General features: G+C 33.5%; 1 protein-coding gene across 4 annotated transcripts in view; it reads right to left on the reverse strand.

Moving 5' to 3' along the window:
- MYCBP2 (MYC binding protein 2) overlaps positions 1–23,544 on the reverse strand; it is a 211,450-nt gene that overhangs the window by 93,083 nt on the left and 94,823 nt on the right. For 3 of the 4 annotated variants that reach the window (XM_085309537.1, XM_085309534.1, XM_085309536.1), the window contains exons 31-44: positions 21,481–21,673; positions 20,624–20,898; positions 19,556–19,777; positions 18,989–19,180; positions 17,819–18,025; positions 16,947–17,078; positions 16,224–16,402; positions 12,888–13,030; positions 11,967–12,067; positions 10,317–10,535; positions 8,341–8,566; positions 7,732–7,850; positions 3,925–4,012; positions 68–120 (exon numbers count right to left, since the gene is read on the reverse strand). In XM_085309537.1, coding sequence (XP_085165663.1) covers positions 68–120; positions 3,925–4,012; positions 7,732–7,850; positions 8,341–8,566; positions 10,317–10,535; positions 11,967–12,067; positions 12,888–13,030; positions 16,224–16,402; positions 16,947–17,078; positions 17,819–18,025; positions 18,989–19,180; positions 19,556–19,777; positions 20,624–20,898; positions 21,481–21,673 — 2,349 coding nt within the window. The remainder of the gene's footprint in view (positions 1–67; positions 121–3,924; positions 4,013–7,731; positions 7,851–8,340; positions 8,567–10,316; positions 10,536–11,966; positions 12,068–12,887; positions 13,031–16,223; positions 16,403–16,946; positions 17,079–17,818; positions 18,026–18,988; positions 19,181–19,555; positions 19,778–20,623; positions 20,899–21,480; positions 21,674–23,544) is intronic. The other variant, XM_085309535.1, reaches the window with a different exon arrangement.

Raw genomic sequence — 23,544 nt, forward strand, 5'->3', positions numbered from 1 at the left:
AGCTACTAGTTTTGAAAATTTAGGGCAGAACTCTTAAATTATGCCTGTTAATAAAGCAACTGTATACCTGTAAAGCAGCCTCTTCAAGAATCTCAAGATCTTCTTCAAATTCATTACCTGCTGTAAAAATATAAACAAAAGTTTTTCATAAAAATAATACTGACATTTATCCACTTAGTATAGAATGTGAAATTCAGTTCTGTTTAGTAAAGCCATTTATACTACCAAGTTTAAATTTGTAAGATGACGGACAACAATGTTTATTCAGAAGTTCAAAGATTAATTCAATATTCCTTAATGAAYAGCTAACACTTTCAAGTAACACACTAAACATGCAACATTGTGTTGTTCAGTGAACAAGCAAATAAACAATGCAATTTACATAAAACAAAAATTTGGTCTTTATCTTCTTATCTCCASGACAGTATGTATGGCAAAACTTTGGATGTAACTAGATATTTTCAGAGAAAGATTTTGGGAGGGGAAGACGATTTTCAGGAAGCAGAACTTACTTCTTATGCACAAGCTGCTCCCCTGTAAGATCTTATCCTGACAATACTATCTGAAAATCTGGTAAACTCTACAAGGTTATGATTCTTTCTGAAAATACAAATCTCAAAYATATTTTCTTATACATCTCACAAATACAATTCAAATTCTGATTCTACAGTGAMCAGAGTTGCCAAACACAGTCTTTAACATAAAAGAAATGTAAAACAGTTAGTTACTAGATTTCTACTCTCTCTCAGAAACATGTCAGGCAATTGTACTAGTAAGAAGAGAGAAAGAGAAATCTAAAGAATAAAGTTATAATGTATTTTTAAAAATTGAAAGAACTAAAAGTATATAAAAATTCTGTTCTCAGAAATAGCTAATACAGAGTTGAAATAAGCAAATAAATAACAACGTTAAATACATCAATCAATTCCACACTGTTATTCAAGTCAGATCACAAACACAGATCAGATCTCTCACTAGAACAAGTATCTTAAAATCCTGGAGAACTAGCAATGAGAAAATGCGACCTTTTGAAGGTGGTAACTCAAGTAATATTTAGGTGCACTCTCACAGATAATGTTTTCCTAATGCATGAAGGAATTGCAAGTCCAGTGCATCTTCCTCCAGAGCAAAAAGGCTAATGCCTTCTTGGTGTCCTTTCAAAACACTTTTTTYCCCCTAATGGCGCTAGAGGAACTTGGACAAGTACTTGACTACATGTAGACAGAATATACCCACCACAAAAATTAATAAAAAGCACAGAACTGCTTTGTACTGGACAACCTCCTTWAAATCAATACACCAAGATGCAATCATACAAATAATGCTAAAGATGAAAGGATATACAAGGATGTCAGTAACAGTAAACAACTCTGATAKGAAGTCAATGCAGTTATTTTAGATATTTTTCTTGACAGAAAGTGTCCAGATAAGTCTTTTTTCACCCCCATGATGTCTTCTGCATAATCTTCCCAGACATATCTGGTGAGAATTTTCATCTACTTGTTTACATCTTCCTTTCTTAAATTCTGCCTTGACATTAATCAAGTTTCTTACTGTCTTCTTTAAAATCTCCATGTTTTAAGAGCACTTAAGTTGGATCCAGATGTCTAAAAATTATCTGGGAAATGTATGAAGATTTACTTTACCTACCTTGGGGCAGCAAARCATGAGATAATGAGCCCAGACTTAGACATTATAAAATATCTTTATAGGAAACAGAGGAGCTATAGGCTCCTGCTTTGGGTGATTCATTTCATTTTTTCTTGGATGTTTATTTTAGGATGAAATGCCTCATCCTCTGAAGATGTCTACATTAACTTCAAAAAGAAAGAAGGCTCGAGTTACTAGTTTAGACACAGATGCATAATTTTTAAATGCTAAAGTTCAGGAATTTTAAGTGAAGCTGTTCCTTTCTGGTGTGAATTTTTTGCTTTGGCTACTGTCTTTAGACCGTACACATCTACACACAMACACACACAAGAAATCAAGTAAAATTACAAAAATTATAAAATAAAGCATTTAGAAGTTTTAGAGTCCAATATGAAAGGTTGTCTTATGTGTATGCATTACAAGACAGTCTCTTATATGATCACATATGTTTTCCCTTAAAGGATACTCCATGTGAATGAAATCATACTACATTACAAATAAGCAATGCTACTAACACGTAATACACAGTGCTCCTCAGGACATCATTTCACTTCCAGAAAAAGTAGAAGAGAAATAATCTAGAATGCAGGATAAGTATGCTGGTACTAAAGCATTTAAATGCTGCTCTARAAAAACAAATTTCACCTCTTACTCTGCTACTGTTTTGTGGCCAGACATCAGGAAAAACACTTAAACTAAGCAAAACTAAAACTGAAAACAATCTTAAAAAGACTGTGCTGTCGCTTCCATCATAATAGGCAAACACTACTACTCCTGTGTACAACTGATCATTTTGTTTATTCCTAGGGTCCAGCAGTCTTACAGAGAAACACTACGTACTTACGCTTTTTTGTCATTATATTTGTAACACTATCAGCAATACTAACAGATTTCATCGAAATGCTAGAGTAGGTGTTAGGTAAATGGTGAGATGCATGAATTATAATTACTTCTGTAATCAGTAAACCCTTTAACGGTCAATGAACCTATCATTCCTTCATTGCAGTTCACATACAACCTCTTTTACAGATTTGCTGAACCTGCAAAAGTAAATTAGCTGCATGTTTTTCATTTGAAATTCCTTCTGTCTGAAAGCAGATAAGCAAATCTATGTACCACCTACTTTCCTTTCTTACTCTAAACATTGTTTCAAAATTAATTTAAAACAAAACCAAACCCTCTTTTGAGAAAAGACTGAAGTACTACAAAACCTGAGAAATGAAAGAAAGAAGCACTTAAATTTCTGCTTCTTTTTTACATACAAAAAGAGAAAAAGTTAGTGGCAGTAGGGATATTAACAAAACCAAGGATTTCAAGTGGCTATTGTTAGAAGGACAACAGAAAAAGGCACTCTAACCTACAGAATTGTCTGTACTTTTGAGAGAGAAATACAGATTTACAAGTGCAATTGAGGTGCCTACTTACAAGAGGGTAAGAGATTTGCATATTCAAATACGAAAGAAAAATACCAGGTTAAAAAATTCAAATGAAGTCTTGTGACAGTAATTGTACACTGATCAATGCATTCCTGCTCATTAATGTGCACTCTTCTCTTCTACCTTCATTGACAATATTTGAGCTCTTGTTTGCAATCCTAAATTAAAACCTAATTTCACTAATGCTTATTGGTAGAAATCTTATTATGCAGAATTTGGCCCTATCATTAAAAAGTTCTAATTCGGTTTCTATATCCATTCATTTTTGCTAAACTCTCACTTTTCCTTGTATCTTAAATTGTCTTTGGGTTACTGTAAACTTGTATTTGCTGCATCTGCTGTACGCATTATTTTGGTAATTGTAAAAAAACAGCAGAAATATTTTAGGCTGTGAGGTCTAGAGATAAAGTGACTACTTTCAATATTACAATTTACAATTTTCYATTTTGCAGTTCAATGCTGCAGGTATTTTTTATTCAAAAGGTGTAGAGTGCAGGGATAAAAACAGTGAGAGAGAATACAAATAAGATACCTGCACATCTGTGAAGTACCATCAGGAAACTGTAGGATATAACTCGCACTCACATCTGTGAGTGGGGTGAGCAGGTTCAGATTTAAATGACAATGGGTTTCCCTCCTACCCATCGACACAAGAAGGGAATAGTGTAAGCAGAGAAAAATGCTATTTTATTATCTCTGCTGACTAATTATGTTTTAAGAATCAATTTTACATTATCATCTCTAAGTAAAAGTATCATTAAGACTGAAAGATATTATTTATTCAGCAAACTTGAGTTAATGATAAAGTAACGAAATGTGTTCTTTGAGGAGGACTTACCAATCGGAAGTGCTAGATCTTTCTTCATTAAAGCTGCTGCACATGATCCTCCTAAATTGGCCAATTCCTTCTCCAGCTGAATAATGCCCTTCAAAATTAAATAATTTTTTAAACAAAAATATTGTTTCAGAAAACACAATCAAATGGTTTCCCTGACACTACTTTATCCTAACAGATATTAATGCTGCATTCCAGTTTGAAGTGTCTCATTAATACTCTGCTTGCCTTACATTTATGCTATCATGTTTTGCTGTGACGTGGACTAGAATACAAAAAAATTTAGAACAATTTCAACTAGGTAGGAGTATTATTATTAAGCAGGTTACGAGGCTTATGCTAGCCTACTATCAGAGAAAGATACTGTCTTTAGTCCATAATGTTAAAGAGAAAGGGAACTTTATACTGCAAAAGCTGCTGATATTGCAAGGCAATATCTCTCCAAAGCTGGAGAGGTATCATAAAAGCTCATTTTTCCATATTGTTTAAAGGTAATGCTATTTAAAATTCTGTTTCCTTCCTCCTCTCTGTAGCTGGAGAGATAAGGATAGGAAAAGGATTCTACATTTTCTCCATTATAAATCCTAGAAGAAGCTCTTAACAGCTTCTTCCCTCCAACTTTACCTTGGAAAGATATTTTTCTTCTCACTGATTCTGCCCTTCTAAGAGAAGAGGAGAAGATTCCTCCCCATTCCCCCTATGCTTGCCACTGAAAACACATGACAGAGAGCCTCCCTTAGTATCTTTTAATCCTGTTCTTAGGAGAAAGGAACAGAGTTTCTTCTATTCCACTTGTGTTAGGCCACATGCATCCTTTTCAAGCACAGAGTAGGAAGGAGGCTGGATGCAAGGAATGGAAAGAGAGCAATATTGCTAAGGAGGCTGTAGTTACTTTCCAGCCACAAAGACATGTATTTGATATGTTCCTTCTACTTGCACCAACCGCAGGCAAACATAGCCTCTTTAACTTGCTCACAAGAAGATGTTGTTGACAGTAATACCACTTCTAAGTTTTAAAGAAATCTGTGCAATGTTCAGCACTTCCAAGAAACCTATGACAGATTACTCCCACAGAGGAGAAAGAAAAGTGGAAGAGATGGAAAACATTAATCTGATGGATTTTCTAGGTAGACCTTCCGAGTCTAGTAATATATAACCTAAGGTCAAAATCCGTTTTGTGAAGAGCTTCAAATCAGTAACCCTAGATTTACCTTGCATTCTCCAAGATTCGGAAATAATTCCAAAATGCCTTTTAGACCCAACCCTCAATAAACTACGTGTTTAGGACTCAAACTGCAAGTTCTGAAATAGCAAGCAATTAAAATAGGTGAAACGTAGGCCAATAAACCTGACATTTCCTTGCTATCTCGTGACCCCACTAATTCAATGCTGATAGTTCTGCTAAAGTAACTGGCCTCCTTATGTAGAAGAAAAGGTGGCAGTTTTTGCATGTATTTTGTAGTTTTTTTGCAAAAATCTGACATTTATACAAAGTTTAATAGTTCAACTACATCTATATACTGATTTCTTCATGCACTTCATGCTCACACTCAACAGCACCCTTCAAGTTTTCCAAACACTTCTGTAAGAATGCCTGCCACTTAAGACACTACAGTGAGGAAAGGGTACTGGAAACTTGCCCTTTAGAAGTGGAAAATCAGATGGGCAGAAATGAARCGCACTGACCTGAATCAAGTCTCATTGATAATTTGTTTTTTAAACTRCAGTAAACAGAGCAGTTACCAGAACATATACTCCTTTTCTGCCAGCAGTAACACTTCAGAAAATGGTGACCACAAAGTTCTCAAAAGAATAAGAAACTTATGTGGTGTGTCCAATCACTTAATTTAAGGTCCTTTAAAGTTAAGCTGGTACGCCAAAGATGGAGTACTTTAACTTTCCATAAAAGGAAAAGACTTGGACCATACCTGCAGATTACAGAACCTTTAAGGTGAACAAAGACCTTATTTTAAAGAGGATGAGAAGGATAGATATTGCTGTTATGTGACTTTTGTCGAGGCTTTAGTTCAGCGATGCAAGGTAACTTAAAAAATGTAACACTTCCTTTTCTATTTGCAAAGACATACTGCAAAGTATGTCTTTGCAGCCTAACTGTTGTACCACTCTGAGTCTTAAATCTCTCAGTAAAAATGGCAGTCATTAGCACTAAAACTTTGCTACTTCAGGTGGAGAATCATCCCTTGTAGCTAGGAAAATAGTCTAATGARAGATAAAAAGAAGGTATGTTTTTGTCTGGTAGCTGACAAATATGTACATTAAATGCTAATAAATGTATTAGGGCCACTAGTTTAGATGAGACAAGCATTCTTCCATATCATCTATGACCTCAGGAAAAAAAGAAAGATACAATTAAAAGTATTTCATAAGAGGAAATCTTTGTTCCTCTGATCTTCTGTGATGTTCATATTGTATTTATTGTTTCATCTCAACAAAGTTTCATTAGGTTCATTATTCCTAAACAAAAGCTCTGTGGACACTGTGGTTTTACCAGCCACTTTTGTGTTCCTGAGAACTCCTATTATTACTTATTACGACAGTTAAAAAAAAAAAGAAAAAAGAAAAAAAAAGATTTGCTTTATGACAGAACATATGCCTAGGCCAAGGCATACTATTAATTGGTGCAGGCATTGCCTCTTTCCTGCTCTTTCCTGACTTACTCTTATTGCCCCCACTCTCTCTGTAAGAGCACTGCAAGACAAATAAAAGCCGGTGCAGCAGAAAAGATCAGCTTTAAGTCACTTCTGCTTCCTGATCTGCCTTGTTGCCTGCTTATTAAAAAACTAGAATTAGCATAGGGAAAGAGTTAAGAGTTTCTGCACAGGAATGCAGCTCTTGCCAGTAACATGTATCTGCTTAAGCAGCTAAAAATTGTATCTACCAAAAGTAACACAGCATTAACCAAATATTGTCCAATATTAGACTAATTAGATTATCTATAATAACCTTAAATCTGATTTGCTTCAAGCCAATGAGACAATCATAGCTAATAATCTTACGAAATATCTTCTAGTCCACATCAGACACACTATGAAATTTCAAAGAATCTCATGCTCTGAAAATTTGAATGCGATCAAGTCTGAGCAGATGTCATGAATGAGATGAGGTAAGTCTTTTGTGGCAGCTGCACTGTAAACAAGATGCAAAACTTGTGGAGTTCACATGAGGCCAYGGACCTAACACTCCCAAGACAAGGCGCACACTATTTTTTTAAGTTATTACAAAACACATTAGGTATTTTGTATTAAAATAGCTACGACAAAATATTCTTCCAAGTATACAAAGAAGTTCTGTTATCACATAATTAGCAGTGACAGTAAAACACGAATGACTGTGATTCTGAAAGCACTAATTCTTTACATTYAGAACAGAGGACTAGGTCAGAATTTTAGGAAATAACATATCCATTGATATAATAGATAAAACCACAATGCTATATAGTTGTAGATTGTCACAGTTTTTTTTATATATATACACACATATATAAAACATATATACATACATAGATATGTTTCTATATATAGAAAACTATGTAAGATATATCATACATATGTATAGAAGAAGATTCTCCACAAACATACATTCAGATTTAAAATATTCAAAAATAACATAAGCAGAAATATTTTCTGATAAAAGAAAGTTGTATGAAAATCATTTAAATATATTTTGCTAATGTTATTTTGTCAGAAGTGGAAACAAAATTACTTTTACCAAAGGAAAAAAAAAAAGAAAAAAAGCCTTAGAGAAGGGAAATAAATAGGTTCAATTACAGTCATTTCACTTTTTCCATACCTCCTCAGATCCTGGACTAAATTCATATCCAATTGCATAACACTTGAAACCATAAAAACATGCCTTTTCATCTTTCACATAGTCTGATGCAGTCTCCAGAGAAAAAAGTGCTTCATTGCCTTATAGGAAGCAAAAGAATACAAAAAAAGAAAAAAGAAGAAAAAAAGAAATGTTCAGTGTTTCTCCTATTTTGTATGTTTCTATTGCATAAACACAACTGAAACCTAGGCTTCATATAAAACACATAGAAGAAAATCTTGAGCAATACATAAATCAACACTTCAAAAAAGAAAGCTAGTATCATTGTAAGAAAGCTAGTATCATTGTGTTTCACTGACGTGCAACCATTGGCTTATAAACTTTTGCCTGCTTGGACTGAGACTTTTTCACCTTTATTTTCTATGATGATTCAAAACTCCTGTAGTGAAAATTTCCATTTGCATAAAAAGCATACTCATTATTTTTTTTCATTATTCATTATTTTAATAATTTATATAGATTAATTTAAATTAATTTAAACTCTTATTAATTTAATAATTCATTTTTACTGGTCTTTCCATTATTTTAGTACCACACATTACTGGAAATTAAGCAGTATACATTTATTACCTGGCAATACTAACACCATAGTGGGCCATCCGGAAGATCCAGAGAATTTTTTCAGTTCTATCCATGAGTTAAGGTTTTCATGAACAGAACTGTGCTTTGGTCCAAATCCTAGACTCTGTGCAATTCTGACAGGAATCAGTAAACGAAGAACATCCTCTGACTGAGCAGTGCCACACTGAGTGTCAAACTCTATTGTTATCCACCTCACACATTCAGGAAAAGTAACCTAAAACAAAGCAGTAGTCCAAAATCAATTATGTTCAAGTAGATTTTTATACATTTAATTGCACATTTTCTTTCTGTCTTTTCTTTTTAGCATTTCAGGTTATGAAAGTGATTCAATTTTTCAATTCTATACAGTTAATTAAAAATATATCAAAACAACATTAACCAAATTTTCAAGATTTGTTCTCCAAAATCCAGATATATCTGAAATGTTTCCTAAATTATAGTCATGTATTGTGCTATGTTCAGATTAAGTGCTTGARTTTATGATTCCATTTGTGATTGTTTTCATTTTTAAATACAGGACCATTAAACTAAACAACCACAGAATACTACTAATATTTTACTCTCAAATACCTCTTTGTATACAAACATCAAAGTTAGATTCAATGTCTGCTTTGTGCAATCCTAGAAAAGTACAAAGCAGCTGAAGTACGCTTGTGAATCTGGCCTGCAGTATGACAGCATGGAGCTACAGAATTTCAAAAGCAGCAACAGCTGAGACTAAAGCTTCATAGAGGCTGTGCAAACTTTTATGAAGATAATAAGCATCAGCACTTCAGGAAGCACCGCTGATAACTATGTACTCTGCAGCAGATATCTTCCTTTCTCAGCTCAAGCATAAAAATGATTAATGATCGCCAGTTTTCACTTGATTCCAGATTTCCAACCTTTGTATTTACAGTTTTGGTATCAACGTCACTAGAGAGCTCACTAGGGATTTATCTCAGGCATGTAATTTACATCTCTGCCCTTAACTCAGATAGACAAAACCCCTCTTTCTTCATTGATCTTCAGGAAAATAAAATTTTATTTTAATAGAGTCAGTCAAAGTGACTCAAGACAGTTAAAGAGGATTTCAGAGTCTTCTGCAATCCCRAACCACGGTCCAAATTAGAGTAATTCATGAAGTAATTAAATAGGCAGAATACTCTACACTATACTACACTGCACTGTAACGCATAGTATTTTGAGTGAAATTGATGTTAGGTATTTCTAAAAGCATAATTTTAGCATTAGGTATGAATGTCTCGATATGATTAGATAATGTCTACAGAAGGACATCAAACTTCTAAATTCAGAAATGGGAACTTTAGAGTTTACATGCAAGTCATTTTGATCAAAACTGCATTACTTGTCTATTTAGTTTTGGGACTCCACATATACACTCTTTGCTTATTTTGCTTTCTAGGAAGAAATAATTTATGCTTTTAAAAATTAAATCTTATTTAAGTTTGAGAAGAGCGCTTAAATCATCTACATCTTTAACAAATAAATTACTAGTAAAGAACTGTAAGTATTAATAATGTTACACTAAATACTAATGTAGATTATAAAACTGACAATATACTGTTTACTAATGTGCTTTATTAGTGGTTTGTAACTGGTAATTTCAGACCTCACATATACACACATATAGTGAGAGAGAAATACGTGCAAAATCTGTACAGTTAGACCAAAGAATCTGTGCACAACAGAGTATTAAAAATCTAACACTGAGCAAATGTAGGTGCCTAAGTTAGATACTGACATAAGGGGTCTAAACCTACAGGCTTCTTCTGTACTTACTGGAGAAGCACAGATTTCTGCAGAGAGCAATGCAATAGTAATATAGGAAACCCAGTCTTCTAAGTTAGACAATATGAGTATCACCCATGGCAATAATTTTTCAGCTAGTCCATTTTTACAAAACAAACAAGCATGTCCAGAGAATTTAAGAAACTGTATGCAAACTTAGACATGGTGCTTACCTTATAGTGTGTAACACATGCTGGTTTATAGGGATGTTCACTCTCTACAACAGCATAGTGATTAGAGGTAGTACAAGCTGAAAGACCTTGTTCTGGCTGGTTTCCAGTGGTGCTGTCTGTAGACTGATTTGGGTTAAAAGCTGGAGGGGCGTATTTCTGATTCAAAACTGCCACAGAGGGAAGTAACTGTTGTACTAGGCCAAATACTTCAACAGCAACCTGTATCATAACACAATATACAAAAAAGTATTACTTAAGACGGGGTAAAATAGTATTCAGAAATCTACATCCCTCTACAACACTTGTTTTGGATATTCTAAGAATATCACTCTCCTACAATTCACTCAATCATATTTTCCAATCCTTATTCACTCCTTACAGAAAAAGCATCCCTACATTCATCTCAGCCAAATACCTTCTTGAGATTTAACAAAAAATGAAACAAAATCTGAATTTGCAACTGTACAGTCATTAAAACACCATCTAAACAACTAAAAAGCTATTAACATTAACAAACAATAACTATGAAAGCCAAATACTGTATTGAAGGACTATAGTCAGTGATTATCCAATTATATTGTTTTATAAAAATATTCAACTTTCTTAATGCATGTAGTGTTTCTATGCTGTACAAAGCATCTGTACTGTAGATAAACTGTCTCTGTAATTTTTATCACATTGGCAAAGAAGAGCAGCACTTCTSAAGCAAAACACTTGGCTACAGAACTAAAATTCATCATGATAATAAATTAACTAATGCTTGAAAATGTTTATAATATAATGAATCCACTAGATTTTAAGGCCCTCCTCATAGACTCATAGAATGGAAAGGTTGGAAGGGACCTCTGGAGATCATCTAGTCCAACCCTCAATCACTTCCTCCCTGTCTAATGAGAAGCTATAGTTCAGAGAGTTTATAGTTACAGAAGAGAGTTTATTGTTCCAGGAAAAGCAATAAAAGATAAGAGTGTCCATCAACTAAAGATTAGGAACATTTGTAAATCTATTCATAGATTTAAGACTGTGACTTAAGACTGTTAAGGATCCATTCCTACGTTATAAAGCATATTAATTTGACTGAAATCAGTCTTAGGTATTTCTACGAAGCATCTTTTAGACATGTTCCAAAGACTGTTTCAGGTTAGACACAAGCAAGTATGCTCTGCTACTGAAAAGTGAGGATATTTGTATTTATATTTTAACATCTTCCCATCTCTAAGTTTGATAGACATGATTTTTGTTTAATGAGTGGCTACCACTGCTTAGGATGTTCATTCTACAAAAAGAAATTACATAATATAAAGGACATCTTATCCCACTGGAAAATCAGCAATAAATAATTAATAAATTCAGACACCTCTAACATTTTTGGCTCTTCCTGCTGTCAAAGTCATTCTTCTTCCCCTCTGCTTCCTTAAGGTATCTTTTTCACAATGTTTTCAAGGTAATAATAATAAAAAAACCCATCATGACTTCACATGTTTTTAAAATTTTTGGCTCTTGGAAAATTCATACCAAGTCCAGTGGTCAAATATAAATCACTAATTCATAAAAGCGTAAAAAACACTCACATTTTCCTAATTTCAGACTAAACCTTTTCCTTATAAAATATTCTTAAATTTCTTCAATGATTTCTATTGAGTAGCATACCTTGGGAATAGCTGCTGCAACTGGTCCTATGTAGGCTATTATGAGGGGAAGCAGCATTGAAAACAGACTGGAAGAGCTGAGCAGTTCTGGAATGTCTTCAGCTAAAAGAAGATAGTTGTAACAGAGATATTATAATATACCCTATAATAAAGGTATCATGGTTCAGAATAAAACTTATTTTTCTGTTGTGTTTTTTTTTTATGAGTTATACTTGCAGTTTTTACTTTAAATTACTTTCATTGTATAGGCATAGTGGTTCAAAATCAAACTATAAACCTGTAGAGTTCACCTGAGATAAACATGCCACTATATATAACATTATGGTAAAAAGCTTTGACTTTCAGAGCATAATTTTATTGCACTCTTCTCCATTCTGTGATATTGTGTTCATACCTGCAATGGTATGAAACCATGCACCTCCCCGCCCCCTCAATCCACTTCTACAGCACAACGCAAAATTCTAGACCTCTTTAATTTTTACTAGGATGATAGAAGATGGTAGTTTAAAAACATTCAGTTTTAAGGCTGAGGTTTGAATTTTTCAAAACTAGATGCTTAAGTGCTTACAAATGCATTACCTTCACCGGTTTGCCTAATTACCACCACTGTACAAAATATTTAGTAAAATTTGGAACTGACACATCAGCACATCTTCTGGCTTACAGAATCTTACCAGCTTTAATATGATGCTTGTTAAATTGAAGAGCAGGTTTAGATGAGATACCTGTCTCTGCTATCTCAAGTGCAACTCAGTGATTTAGGACACTGCTCACAGTTTCATAGCTACAGCTATGATAGATCGCAAAAATATTCTTTGGATGTTGGAAGAGAATATTATTACAACTTTTAAAACACTGATATCCTACTTTTACCTCCTGTTATCAAAAAAAGAAACTAAGTTTCAATTTTGAAAAGTCTTACCATCCACAGCAAGAGCCCTGTGCAGCAGGTCTTTGGCTGCTCGTACAACAGCACTCACAACAGAAAGAGCCCTGCTACAATTTTTATCTTCTTCATTAGCTTTACTCAAAAGCTGTGATTGCAGATCTCCATCATACTCACTCCTAAATAGTGGATTAAGTAAAAGTAAGTTCACAAAGTAAAAAAATAACTTAAAAAAACATGATTGATTAATTTTTAGCATAGAATAGTTAAAATAACTTATTTCTGATAAAACAGCAAAGGGAACAATTAAAGCAACAGCAGAGGGTATCTCTGAGGTAAAACCTCAGTGTTAGCCCTTTGCAATCAATTTATTTTTATTTGGATAGAAAATATGCAGAACATTTCTAAAGCATTTATTTTGGCAAGATGCCTTTCAAATTTGTAAAAACATATTGTTACATTCTTCTAAGAATAACCATCTATCTGAACAAAAATATTAAACGCATCATAGAAACCAGTAAAACTCTTCCAGTGGCTATTTCTGCAGTTATATAACTGGTAAAAAGATTTCCCGTCCTTATCCTAGAGATTAATTTTGCTTTAGAAATACAACAGTGGGCTTAATCTTAACAAGTATATTTCTCTTTGAAATTCTTTCTGAGCGTCAAATTAGGTTCCCCTGATCAACATATGGAGATGATACACAAAACTATTCAACTGAGGCATATAAGAGATATTTTTGACTGGTATTTTCAAAACACTCCAGCAATATTTTTTAACTAATTTAAACCCTCAATACCACAGTGATTTGGCTTTGGCACAGACAACTGAAGTCACTCAGTCAACAGGTGAAACAAATTTTCAGTGCTCATTTGGATTTCTTAACATTTGTCCAGAAACTCTGAATCCTCCAAAAGAGCATTCGAGAACATTAAGATTCCCAAATTAGTAATTCAGAATGCATAAGAACTAACTTAATTCATAGATAGAGAAGGTTAAGCATCTTTGCCGTACATTTCATTTGGTTGCACACAGTTCAGCATGCAATCAAATGAAATGCACAACGAAGATGTTTATCCTTCTCTTTCTATGAATTAAATTAACCATTCTTACAAATTCTTAGACATCTAGGGATTTCTTTCCCTAATATTATAGTAACCCTCTTTGGCAAGAGGATTTGCTTCTTACCTTTCTCATTTTAGAACTTCTTCACATAAAGAAAAGTTTCTCTCAGTTGTTTGAGTTCGCATATGAAATAAAGGTGCCAAATATACTCTAGAATAGTACAATATTGCTTCCTTACCATTTCCTGAATTTGTACATGARGTAAGACAGCTGTAACAGCATTCAAAGATACAGAATCTTAAGTCAAACTGCTGCTGAAGTATCAAGTAATGGAGGTACACAACTTATTTTCATGAAACCTAGTGATTGTGGTTCCCAGAGGGAAAGGCTACAAATTCTGGGAGTTCATCTAGCTACAGTATAGCCCTAATCCTTGTTATCCTAAGTAAGCGAAATTATAAATAGTTCTTTAGAACAGCTTGAAAGATAGTTTAGCAAGACTGTTCAGGACCAAGATCTATTCCAATGAAGCAACTGATGAAACAAAACATGTTTTTTCTAGAATTTTCTAGAATTTACCTAATTACTGTCCTTGATCATAAGCTGAGCCATAACTATTAGATTTTGGGAAAAGATGAAACAGGTCTGAGACACTATGCTACTGCGAAAGAAAACTGAGCGGAAGTTTAGAAACTGCAGTCATCCTTGGGTACAAATCCTCCACTTGCCATGGAAGGCTAGAAGTACTTTCCAAACCATCATTTAACGCACTGTCCTGCAGTTTCTAAGACAACACTTTCTCTTTTCTCCATAAATAACACTGACATTTCAAGAGGAGTAATTGATGGGACAATTGGTGCAGAAAAATTTTTTGTCACTGTGTGCTAGGATTGTAGCTTTACTATCAGGCTCAAGCCTTTTTCATTTAATTTAATTAGTCACTTGAGGCTGGGCTTAACAGTACAGTTCTAACAAATCCTTCCAATGCATTTCTCTCCTAATCAGAAGCATGTTAACACACTTCTTTTGGCATGGCCTTGCTTGTCATTTGTAAAAGCAAAACTGTCTGTATTCAAACATCTTTCAAATAAAAAGAAGTGCGACTTTTACAGGCTCTGTTCTATAGCAGCTGACTGTTGATCAACCTGTTGTTGATTACTGACAAGCTGAATCTTTGTCTCAGTCAAAGTATAGCAAACTTGATGTTTTAAAAACAGTTTAAAACTATCCAGTATCTTCCAATATACTATTACTACAATTTTGCTAGTAACTTTATTTTCTTCATATTTCAGCACCTTCAAAGACTTGTTAAGAGCAACACTTTCTTGCCGCAACTGTTAGTCCAAAATACATCATTTTCTTGTAGCAGTACTTATTTTACACTCTTCATCTTTTGTTATTMTTTTAATATGAGAACATAAATCTGGAGTAGATACCTACCTAGGAATCAAAATAAATTCTTATTCCATGCTTTTATTCTTTGGACCTACTGATGATGAGCTATTTACCACAGAAATTGGTATTTTCTTAAAGGTGTGTAACATTTGTTTGCTGAACAGATAACAGTAATAATTCATATATTCAGCTGTTACTACATTTTGAAAATCAGGCCTTCATGCATCTGAAGGTAAGCACCTCAACAATGAAAAAGACAATTTCTACAGAAACGATAGCTGAAGTTAATTCCCTGGAAGGCCAAAATACAACCTTTCTCTTTCTCCTGCAATTTCTCTTTTTAAACCTTCAAATTTTGCAGTACAGAGAAGACAGTTCCTATATATATGTATGTACACACACACACACACACATATGGACCTTAATTGACTATATGATGCAATTCTTTCAGGCAACTGAGGAAAAAAATGAATGAAATCAGAGAAAATGGTTCTGGTGACTAGTTTCAACGACGAAAATTCTTTCCTCCTCTCCCTCAAAAATCTCTCATGTTATAGGAAAAACAGAGATTGATGTAGTGCATCTAACCAGCCCCACATATTACAGCTTTAAAAGCAGGAATGATAATGGACATAGCAAGAGAGGTCAACTAGCAGAATATTTGCCAAATCAAAAAAAAAAAGAGAATCTAAACAAGACTGAAAGAGGCAGAGACAACTGGTGCCCCCAAAACTGTTTTCACTAARTAATTTAAGACTGAAATTACACTGGCAGAGCATGATACTGCTGTTAAAGAATACTTACACACACTTTAGACATATTTATTCAGCTACTTCTCAGAAATAGATGTGGTACAACATTACAAAGCTTTTATTCACTCTTCTTGGAAATGGTTCATAACAACACACGCACCTGTAATAAAGAATCTGTGGAATTTGTCCTCGTGTTTGATTTGTTCCATTACTACTCAGACTACATGTACTAAACGTAAATGTTACACCATCTGGACACTGAACTGTAGTCATTCCTCCATCTCCATTAGCAGTTCGGCTTCCATAATTCCTCAACCGAACTGCGTACTTCACATTTTCCTTAAAAAAGAAAGCCAAAAATAATACATAATATAAAACAAATACACAAGCTAGGCTTCAAAGTATTATGAAAGTAATTATTATGTTACATGAATACTGGAAAGTGTGAAAAGTCCTCCAAATCACTCAAAAAATGAGATTAACTGRAAAAGATCTGGCATTTAACAAGAGTGAAAGTTATTCCTTAAAGCTGCTCCCAAGCTATGAAGCATAATTCATATCAAATATTACTTATTACTTGAAAAGTGACCACATATCCAAGAAAATTAGCTACTGAATGGTACATTAAAATTTTGCACATTTCAGAATAAATTACTAAGCAAATTGTAATATATGTTATTATAAACATTAATATTTAATTTCTTTTTCCTGACAAGATTTGCACTTTTCAGTTACAATTTGACACTAAGAATTTATAAAGTAAATGTTGTAAGATTAATTTTTTACATATGTACAGAGAAAACAATTCATCTACAGCACTCTCAATTTTGTTGTCTTCAAAAGACATATGAAACCTATGGCCACACATRCTGTCTTTATTTACCTTCAGTGGCACAACTTTGTCAAGTCTAATTTCAGCTATGTCACTGGGAGAATCATCTGTGGTGTAAGTTCCTTTAACTAACTCCAAGGATGTCCATCTATGAGAATGAGTTGAGTCTCCAGTGTGATCACTCTGATTTAAGGAAACAAAGCCATTTTAATAGGAATATAATGTAAATAAATGACACATTCATGCAACTGTGTTACATTTTCTTGCATAAACTGTGATACATAGCATTACAAGTAAAACAAAACTGAAAACCTGTTCAGAATCAACAACTAAACTTTTCCGTTAAAAAGAAAATTCTTGAATACAGAGGTGAATTTCCCATAGCAACAAGCTTGCCCTTTGCAACAAGTCACTAAAGTCATTTAAAGTGAGCAACTGGGTGTAACAGAACAGAGGTGTGTCTTCATCACATATCTCACTTCAACAGCACATGAAACCCCCATACTACAGCCTAACTGCTAATAGGCTGGTAGATTATCCCTTTCTCCAATTTTTGGTTTCAAGTGTTTTAAATTTGTCTGCTTTATTTCTTATTTCTTTACTTTTTAGTTTCCTTAATGGTGTGCAGAGAGATAACTGATGCTAATTTACATTTAGCTTCAGGAAGCAAAAAGTCCACTACAATTAAAATATTATTTGTAATGAAATAAGATTTAAAGGCTATAACAATGATAAGGAATCCATTGGATAAGGTACATAGCTTGCAATATCACAAAAAATATCCCCCAAAACAAAACAGTAAATCCTTAATGTAGTGTTGTACTGGTAGTTTAGTCTGTATAACAATACCTATTATGTTGTAAAATATATTATAAAAACTTAGGTTACTTTTGTTCAAATTATTTTTCAGATTCAGTACTTACATCATCAACTAATACTTCCAACTCATATTCATGAATTCCTCCTCCACCATAAACAGAAAATCCTACTACAACTACACCAGGTTTGTCCACAGAGAAACATATTGCATCAGGGGATCCATTCCCAGTATTCCAGCTTCTTCCCTGACTTGTTTTAGTGAATCGATTTGGTGTGGATTTGACAGAATGAAGAGAGTTCAGTCCATCAACCTGTAGAAAGTTAAATACAAGCAACAGAATGAATTAACTGCTAAACATTAGGTAGGTTTAATAAAGCTAAGTAATTAAATTGCCAGATTTTTACTAGTGAATTAAAAAAAACTGACCGCTAAAATATAAAAGATGCCACTATTAGGGCTTCTTTCCAACTTCAGCTAAAGAGAAATAAAATTTCATATAATTCCTAACTGTTCAAATATTTAAATATATACTTAATATAGCGAATTAGCACAACTGATAGCTTAACCATGCTTCAAAAAGAACAGTTAGCTAAATCTGCCTTAGGTAAAACCAAGAAAAGGCTGGTTTTTCTAATGTGTTTTTCAGGAAAGGAAAAATACATTAGAAAAACATTTTTAATTGAGAGATTTTCATAAACTGAGTTCTTTCTGTCAAAAAATCTGTTGTCAGTACACACACAGTGATGTACCTTTAATAAAATTAACATATATTCCTATCATTCAAAGACATTACAACCTCATAAAAGGGAAATTCTTAAAATCTAGAGTTTCATGATCACACACAGTAGTTGAACTCAACACAGCCCTGATTTTTTTAATAAGAAACAGATAAACAAGAAAAAATTTAAGGAAGTCTCATGAGTTATGTGTCAAGTTTATGCATATATAATGTATGTATGCATGCACACACATATGTATGTATATATATAAGGGGGGAGGAATCACACAACGCACAAACAGAATACATTACAAATTCTGACCCATAATCAAAAAATGATAGGATTAGAGCATACAAGGCACCCATGATGCCATCACAGGCACACAGATGCTCAGACTGTGGCACTGCCTCCAATGAGCACTGAAACAACATATTTCAAGTGTATACATGCTTTGTGAAAGCACATCTGTATAACTGTAGTCACAGCATATATCACATTAATAATATAGATGCCCTAAAAGATTTCTATTAAGAATGATTTTATAGAAATTTTACCTCAGATCCTAACGCAGATGCTGTAAGCTCACTCACAATACTAGCAAGTAACCCACAGGTATTAGAAACCAGGTGTGAAGAGAAAAGCTCATTTTCTCGTCTAAGGCTGTTCCGGACTGGTAAAACAACAATGACCAACATCTTTTCCAACACTTCCCGAAAGCTTGTCATCCCTGAAACATTTTCTTCGCTCTGTAATATGAAAATAAAAATGAAAATAAAGACAATTTGCTTTTCACCTGTTACAAAACATTAGGTAAACGAAGAATCAAGGAAACAAGAGGCAACAGAAGACAACAACTCTAAAATACACTTCTATGAATTTATAATTCCTAAATATTTAAGAATCATTTTTGCTCAAATATTCTCTACAAAAGAGATTTGGAAATTTTCAGATTGAAAAATGCAAGTTTGATAAAATTGTAAGTTTCTAAAACAAGCCTTTTAGAAAGGAAACATTTGGGCAAATTCAGCTACAAACTTAAAATGCTAAAATCATAATTTACATAAATGTTTATTTTTTTGCAAAATAAAACATATCATCACATTTTTGAATATTATCCTAACCTGACTAAGTTTTTCCATGTGTGCAACCAAAAGAGGAAAACGATGGGCCAGAGCTGAGTCATTCTCAGTGCTAACTTGCTTGACCATTGATCGCAGGAGCGCCTCTCCATCATAAGCAATTGGAAAGATAGAGGTCAGTTTAACTGAGGTATGGCAGAGAGCTGACATAACAGCAGCAAGAAGTCGGCTACTAGAGGTCTTGAAGTTTGCTTCCTGGATGTCCTAAAAACAAAAATAAATGAATAAAAGAGAAAAGCCCAATTCATCAAAAATCTATCCAAAAAACTACATTAAAAGACAGAGATGCTATCATTCTCTTTAAGTCTTTCGTTCACAGCAGAACTGAGAACTGAATATATCCCAGAATTGTAAACACTAAGATTTCCTAACACCTTTCAGACTATTTCAAAACAACAGACACAGACCTGAAAAAATAAAAATCTTGCTGTAATTCTTGTAGTATTGTGAATATAAAACAACTTTTGACAACTTTCAGTTTTAAAGTAATCATAATATAATTTAAATAAGTAATGTCATACAACGTTAGCGCTCCTGCAAATTTTACTTTATTCACCTCATGATAAAACTCAGAGCTTCCACTTAAAGATTTCAAATTTCAGTAACTGAAATTTGTTTTCTGTATACGTCTGTATTTTAAAACAACAAAGCCAATTAAAATTACCTTTGAAATTATGACACTTTTGAAGACAAAACACTATTACAATTGATCAAACAATTTAATTAGAATAACACATTAAAGGACTGATTCTTCCTTGATTTTTAATATGCTTGATGGTTTTTTCAAGCACGTACTGAAAGCTGGCAGCAACATCACAAATTTTCATCACTATCCTTAGAGAAAGAATCTTTTCTCTAAGGGAGACAGAAGCTCCTAGCTCTTGTTAAACTTGGACACTTTTTTCTTCATAGCGATTAAAAAAATACAGGACAATTCAAGTTGCAAAACAGAATAAACATAAAAATGAAGACTATAAGTACTGTTTAGCCTTTCCTTGGAAGAAAATAGCAAGCTAAGCTGTAATATTTGCTTGTATCATTTTAGTGTACCTGATCCAAACAATTTAGCAAGTCACAAAGGCATGCCCACTGGAGAGCTGGTGTTGGATAAAAAGAATGAAAGCAAGCTGTGAAAGTATTATGACATTCCTGAAGAACAGCTTCTAAAAGGCTCAGGGGCTGACTGAGATATCCTTGAGGGTCATTGTCCAACTTCACCATGCAGTGATCAACTCCTTCAGACAAAATTTTTCTCAGTAAAGTCCTTGTTTTCCCAATGCAATCCGCTAGCTTGCTTGTTTCTTCCACAACAGCCTTAGCTGTAGCTAGAAGGTAAGAAAAAGTAGTGCATTATTGTAGAATAAATGAAATATTTTTATATCAAAATGTCTACTATACGTACAAGTAGAGCAATCAAAAGTTAGCAATGTTGATGAATCTATATTCAGAGAATTTCACACTGCAAAATATTGAAGGGTGGAGAAAGAAGAATTAAACTACATCAAAGAAACCTGAATATTAGAAATCTGAATTTCCAGATTTTCATACTATATCCTGCATTTTAATCTGAATGTTGTGAAACTACAGGTATGAAAAATAGATTCTTTCAAATTTGAATAGACATTTCCACAAGGTACAGAAATGAGATAACAGAAGCTACAAAGTAGTCCAAAAGAATGCGACTGTAAAGCTGAACAACAAATAAATTTTAAAATACACATGTAGTGCTGCCTGCTTGGTTATGCACATGATGCTAATGTCCTATTTTTTACTGCAAATCTGGTAACTGCTCCAATAGAAAAATGTTTATAGGCAATTTCACCACAACATACCAAACATGAACACTTAGATCAAATTTGCAACATCCCATTGCTGRTAAATATGAATCCAATGAATTAAAAAATTACCTGATATTGGATATATTTCACAGGTGTAGACCCTCAGTAACCTCAGACAGCAAGTGCCCACAAAGCGTAACCTTTCTAAATCCAAAAGGGTAGCAGTGTATTGGAATCCTTTCAGTCCACGAAGTTCTTCAACTCCAAGCACCAATGTTGTCCAACTCCAGTGAAGAATGCTCAGTAAAGATTCAAAGCATTCCTATTTCAGAATGTGAAGGATACAGAAAGAAGATTTTGTGCCCAAAACACAGGTATAACTTTAAAATCAGGTAAGATGAAAAGCAAAAGACATCTATATCTATGTGCATCATGAAAACATGTTTACATCTACACACATGTATATCACAAAACCTATTTGCTTGAGAATAAGAAAAAAGAACTGAGAATGCAGGAGACACTTCACTACAATGCCATGCTAAAAGCAATTTATAATGTATGATAATGCTATGTTCATGGAAGTCTCTCAAATATAAAACAATTGAGAAGTAGCAACAATTTCTATTCATTTGCAATATAGATTTTCTGTAATTTTCACTTGCTGAATCTGCATATGAATAATGTAAGACCAATTTTTAGCAGAACATATTCTTGCTGTAATGGTAAAGAATTATGGCTTTGTTTTATTTTTAAATAGTATTATCTGCAAGGCCATGGGACGGCTATGGAACTACATCACATTTACAGTACTTGAAAGTTCAAGATATACACAGAAGTGCGTACTGGTTCACAAGAAATGTAAGGGTTTACAAAGTTATGTTTGTCCAAAAATTTGCTTCCACTGTTATTAAATGTGTTTAGTAGTTTCATAAAGTTGTACCTCAGAAGGCACATAGGTAGCTAGGACAAGCATTTGGGATTGAATACCTTCAAGCTGCAGGGAAAAGCTGATTTTTCAAAGTCATTTATAAAATGTTCAGAATGCCTAATTCTCTCCAGAAAGCCAAATCTCTCCTCTTATCCCAAATTCAGATCTATGGTGAGGAGGGATAACGGCAGCAAGATAATGAAGAAGGATGATACAATGCAGAGTATTAAAGCCATAGGACTTCACAGCTTAAGGCAAACATCTTTAAGTAAATACATATTAAGAGTATCTGTTCGTATGTTCTAACGACAAGATATCTAAAAACGCAAATCATATAGGAAATACATCTCTAGAAGAATCCTGAACAGTAGAATATCATCCTGATCCTTAGGGAATGTCAAAGGAAAGGAGACTATCAACAAGAAAAAAAGCTGATTAAGAGAATTATGCTGTGGGTATCTATATGGAACAATAATTTCAAGAAGTCTATCACTTAAGAATATGGACAGTAAACATAGTAYAGTATAAAATATAAAAAGACAAGATAGAACTGAAAAAGAAATAATGATAACTTGTGACTGACGAAGAAATGACTTTACTTTTAAAAGACAAAGACTAAATTAGCCTTATCTTGCATTAACATTTTGCATTTTAACTTAATGCAGTATTCTCTCCCTCAAAATTTGACTAAGCTCCTGCTGCGCTTAAAGAACTGCAGATATCTTCTATTTATATCTGCATATCATTGTGCCTATTAATACTCCTTACCTCAGCTTACTGAAGTTTAATTAAATGCTATCTGATTCTTAATATGTACTGGAATACATCCAAGAGGAAAATTAACATTACCAATGACTAATTATGGCTTACAGTAATTTAAAAGCCACATAACACAGCATATAGTAAAGCTCCCTCAAAACTGCAGAGAATTGTCAATACAAGATTTCTTGGCAGTGTGTAGGTCTTGTACAATGAATGCAACCAGTAATTACAAACTCAAAAAAACCCACAAAAACTAAAACTAAAAAGTAAATTAAACTTTATAAACAAATGCATTTTCAGGCTTTCAGCATCAGGACAATATTAAGCTTAGCTTAGACTGCAATTTACATTTGAACTCTTCAGAAGAAGTAAAAAAAAATATAATATCATATATATCAGTGTACCTAACTTCTGCTTTTATGAAATACACAGGAAAATAATTAGTTATTTCCACATGCACATTTTTCAGGTTTGTAATTATAGATGAACTGGCAGGAAAGATA

The sequence above is a fragment of the Rhea americana genome, unplaced genomic scaffold, assembly GCF_003343005.1.
Source record: "Rhea americana isolate MKP2758 unplaced genomic scaffold, rheAme1 scaffold_3, whole genome shotgun sequence".
NCBI classification, from domain to species: Eukaryota; Metazoa; Chordata; class Aves; order Rheiformes; family Rheidae; genus Rhea; species Rhea americana.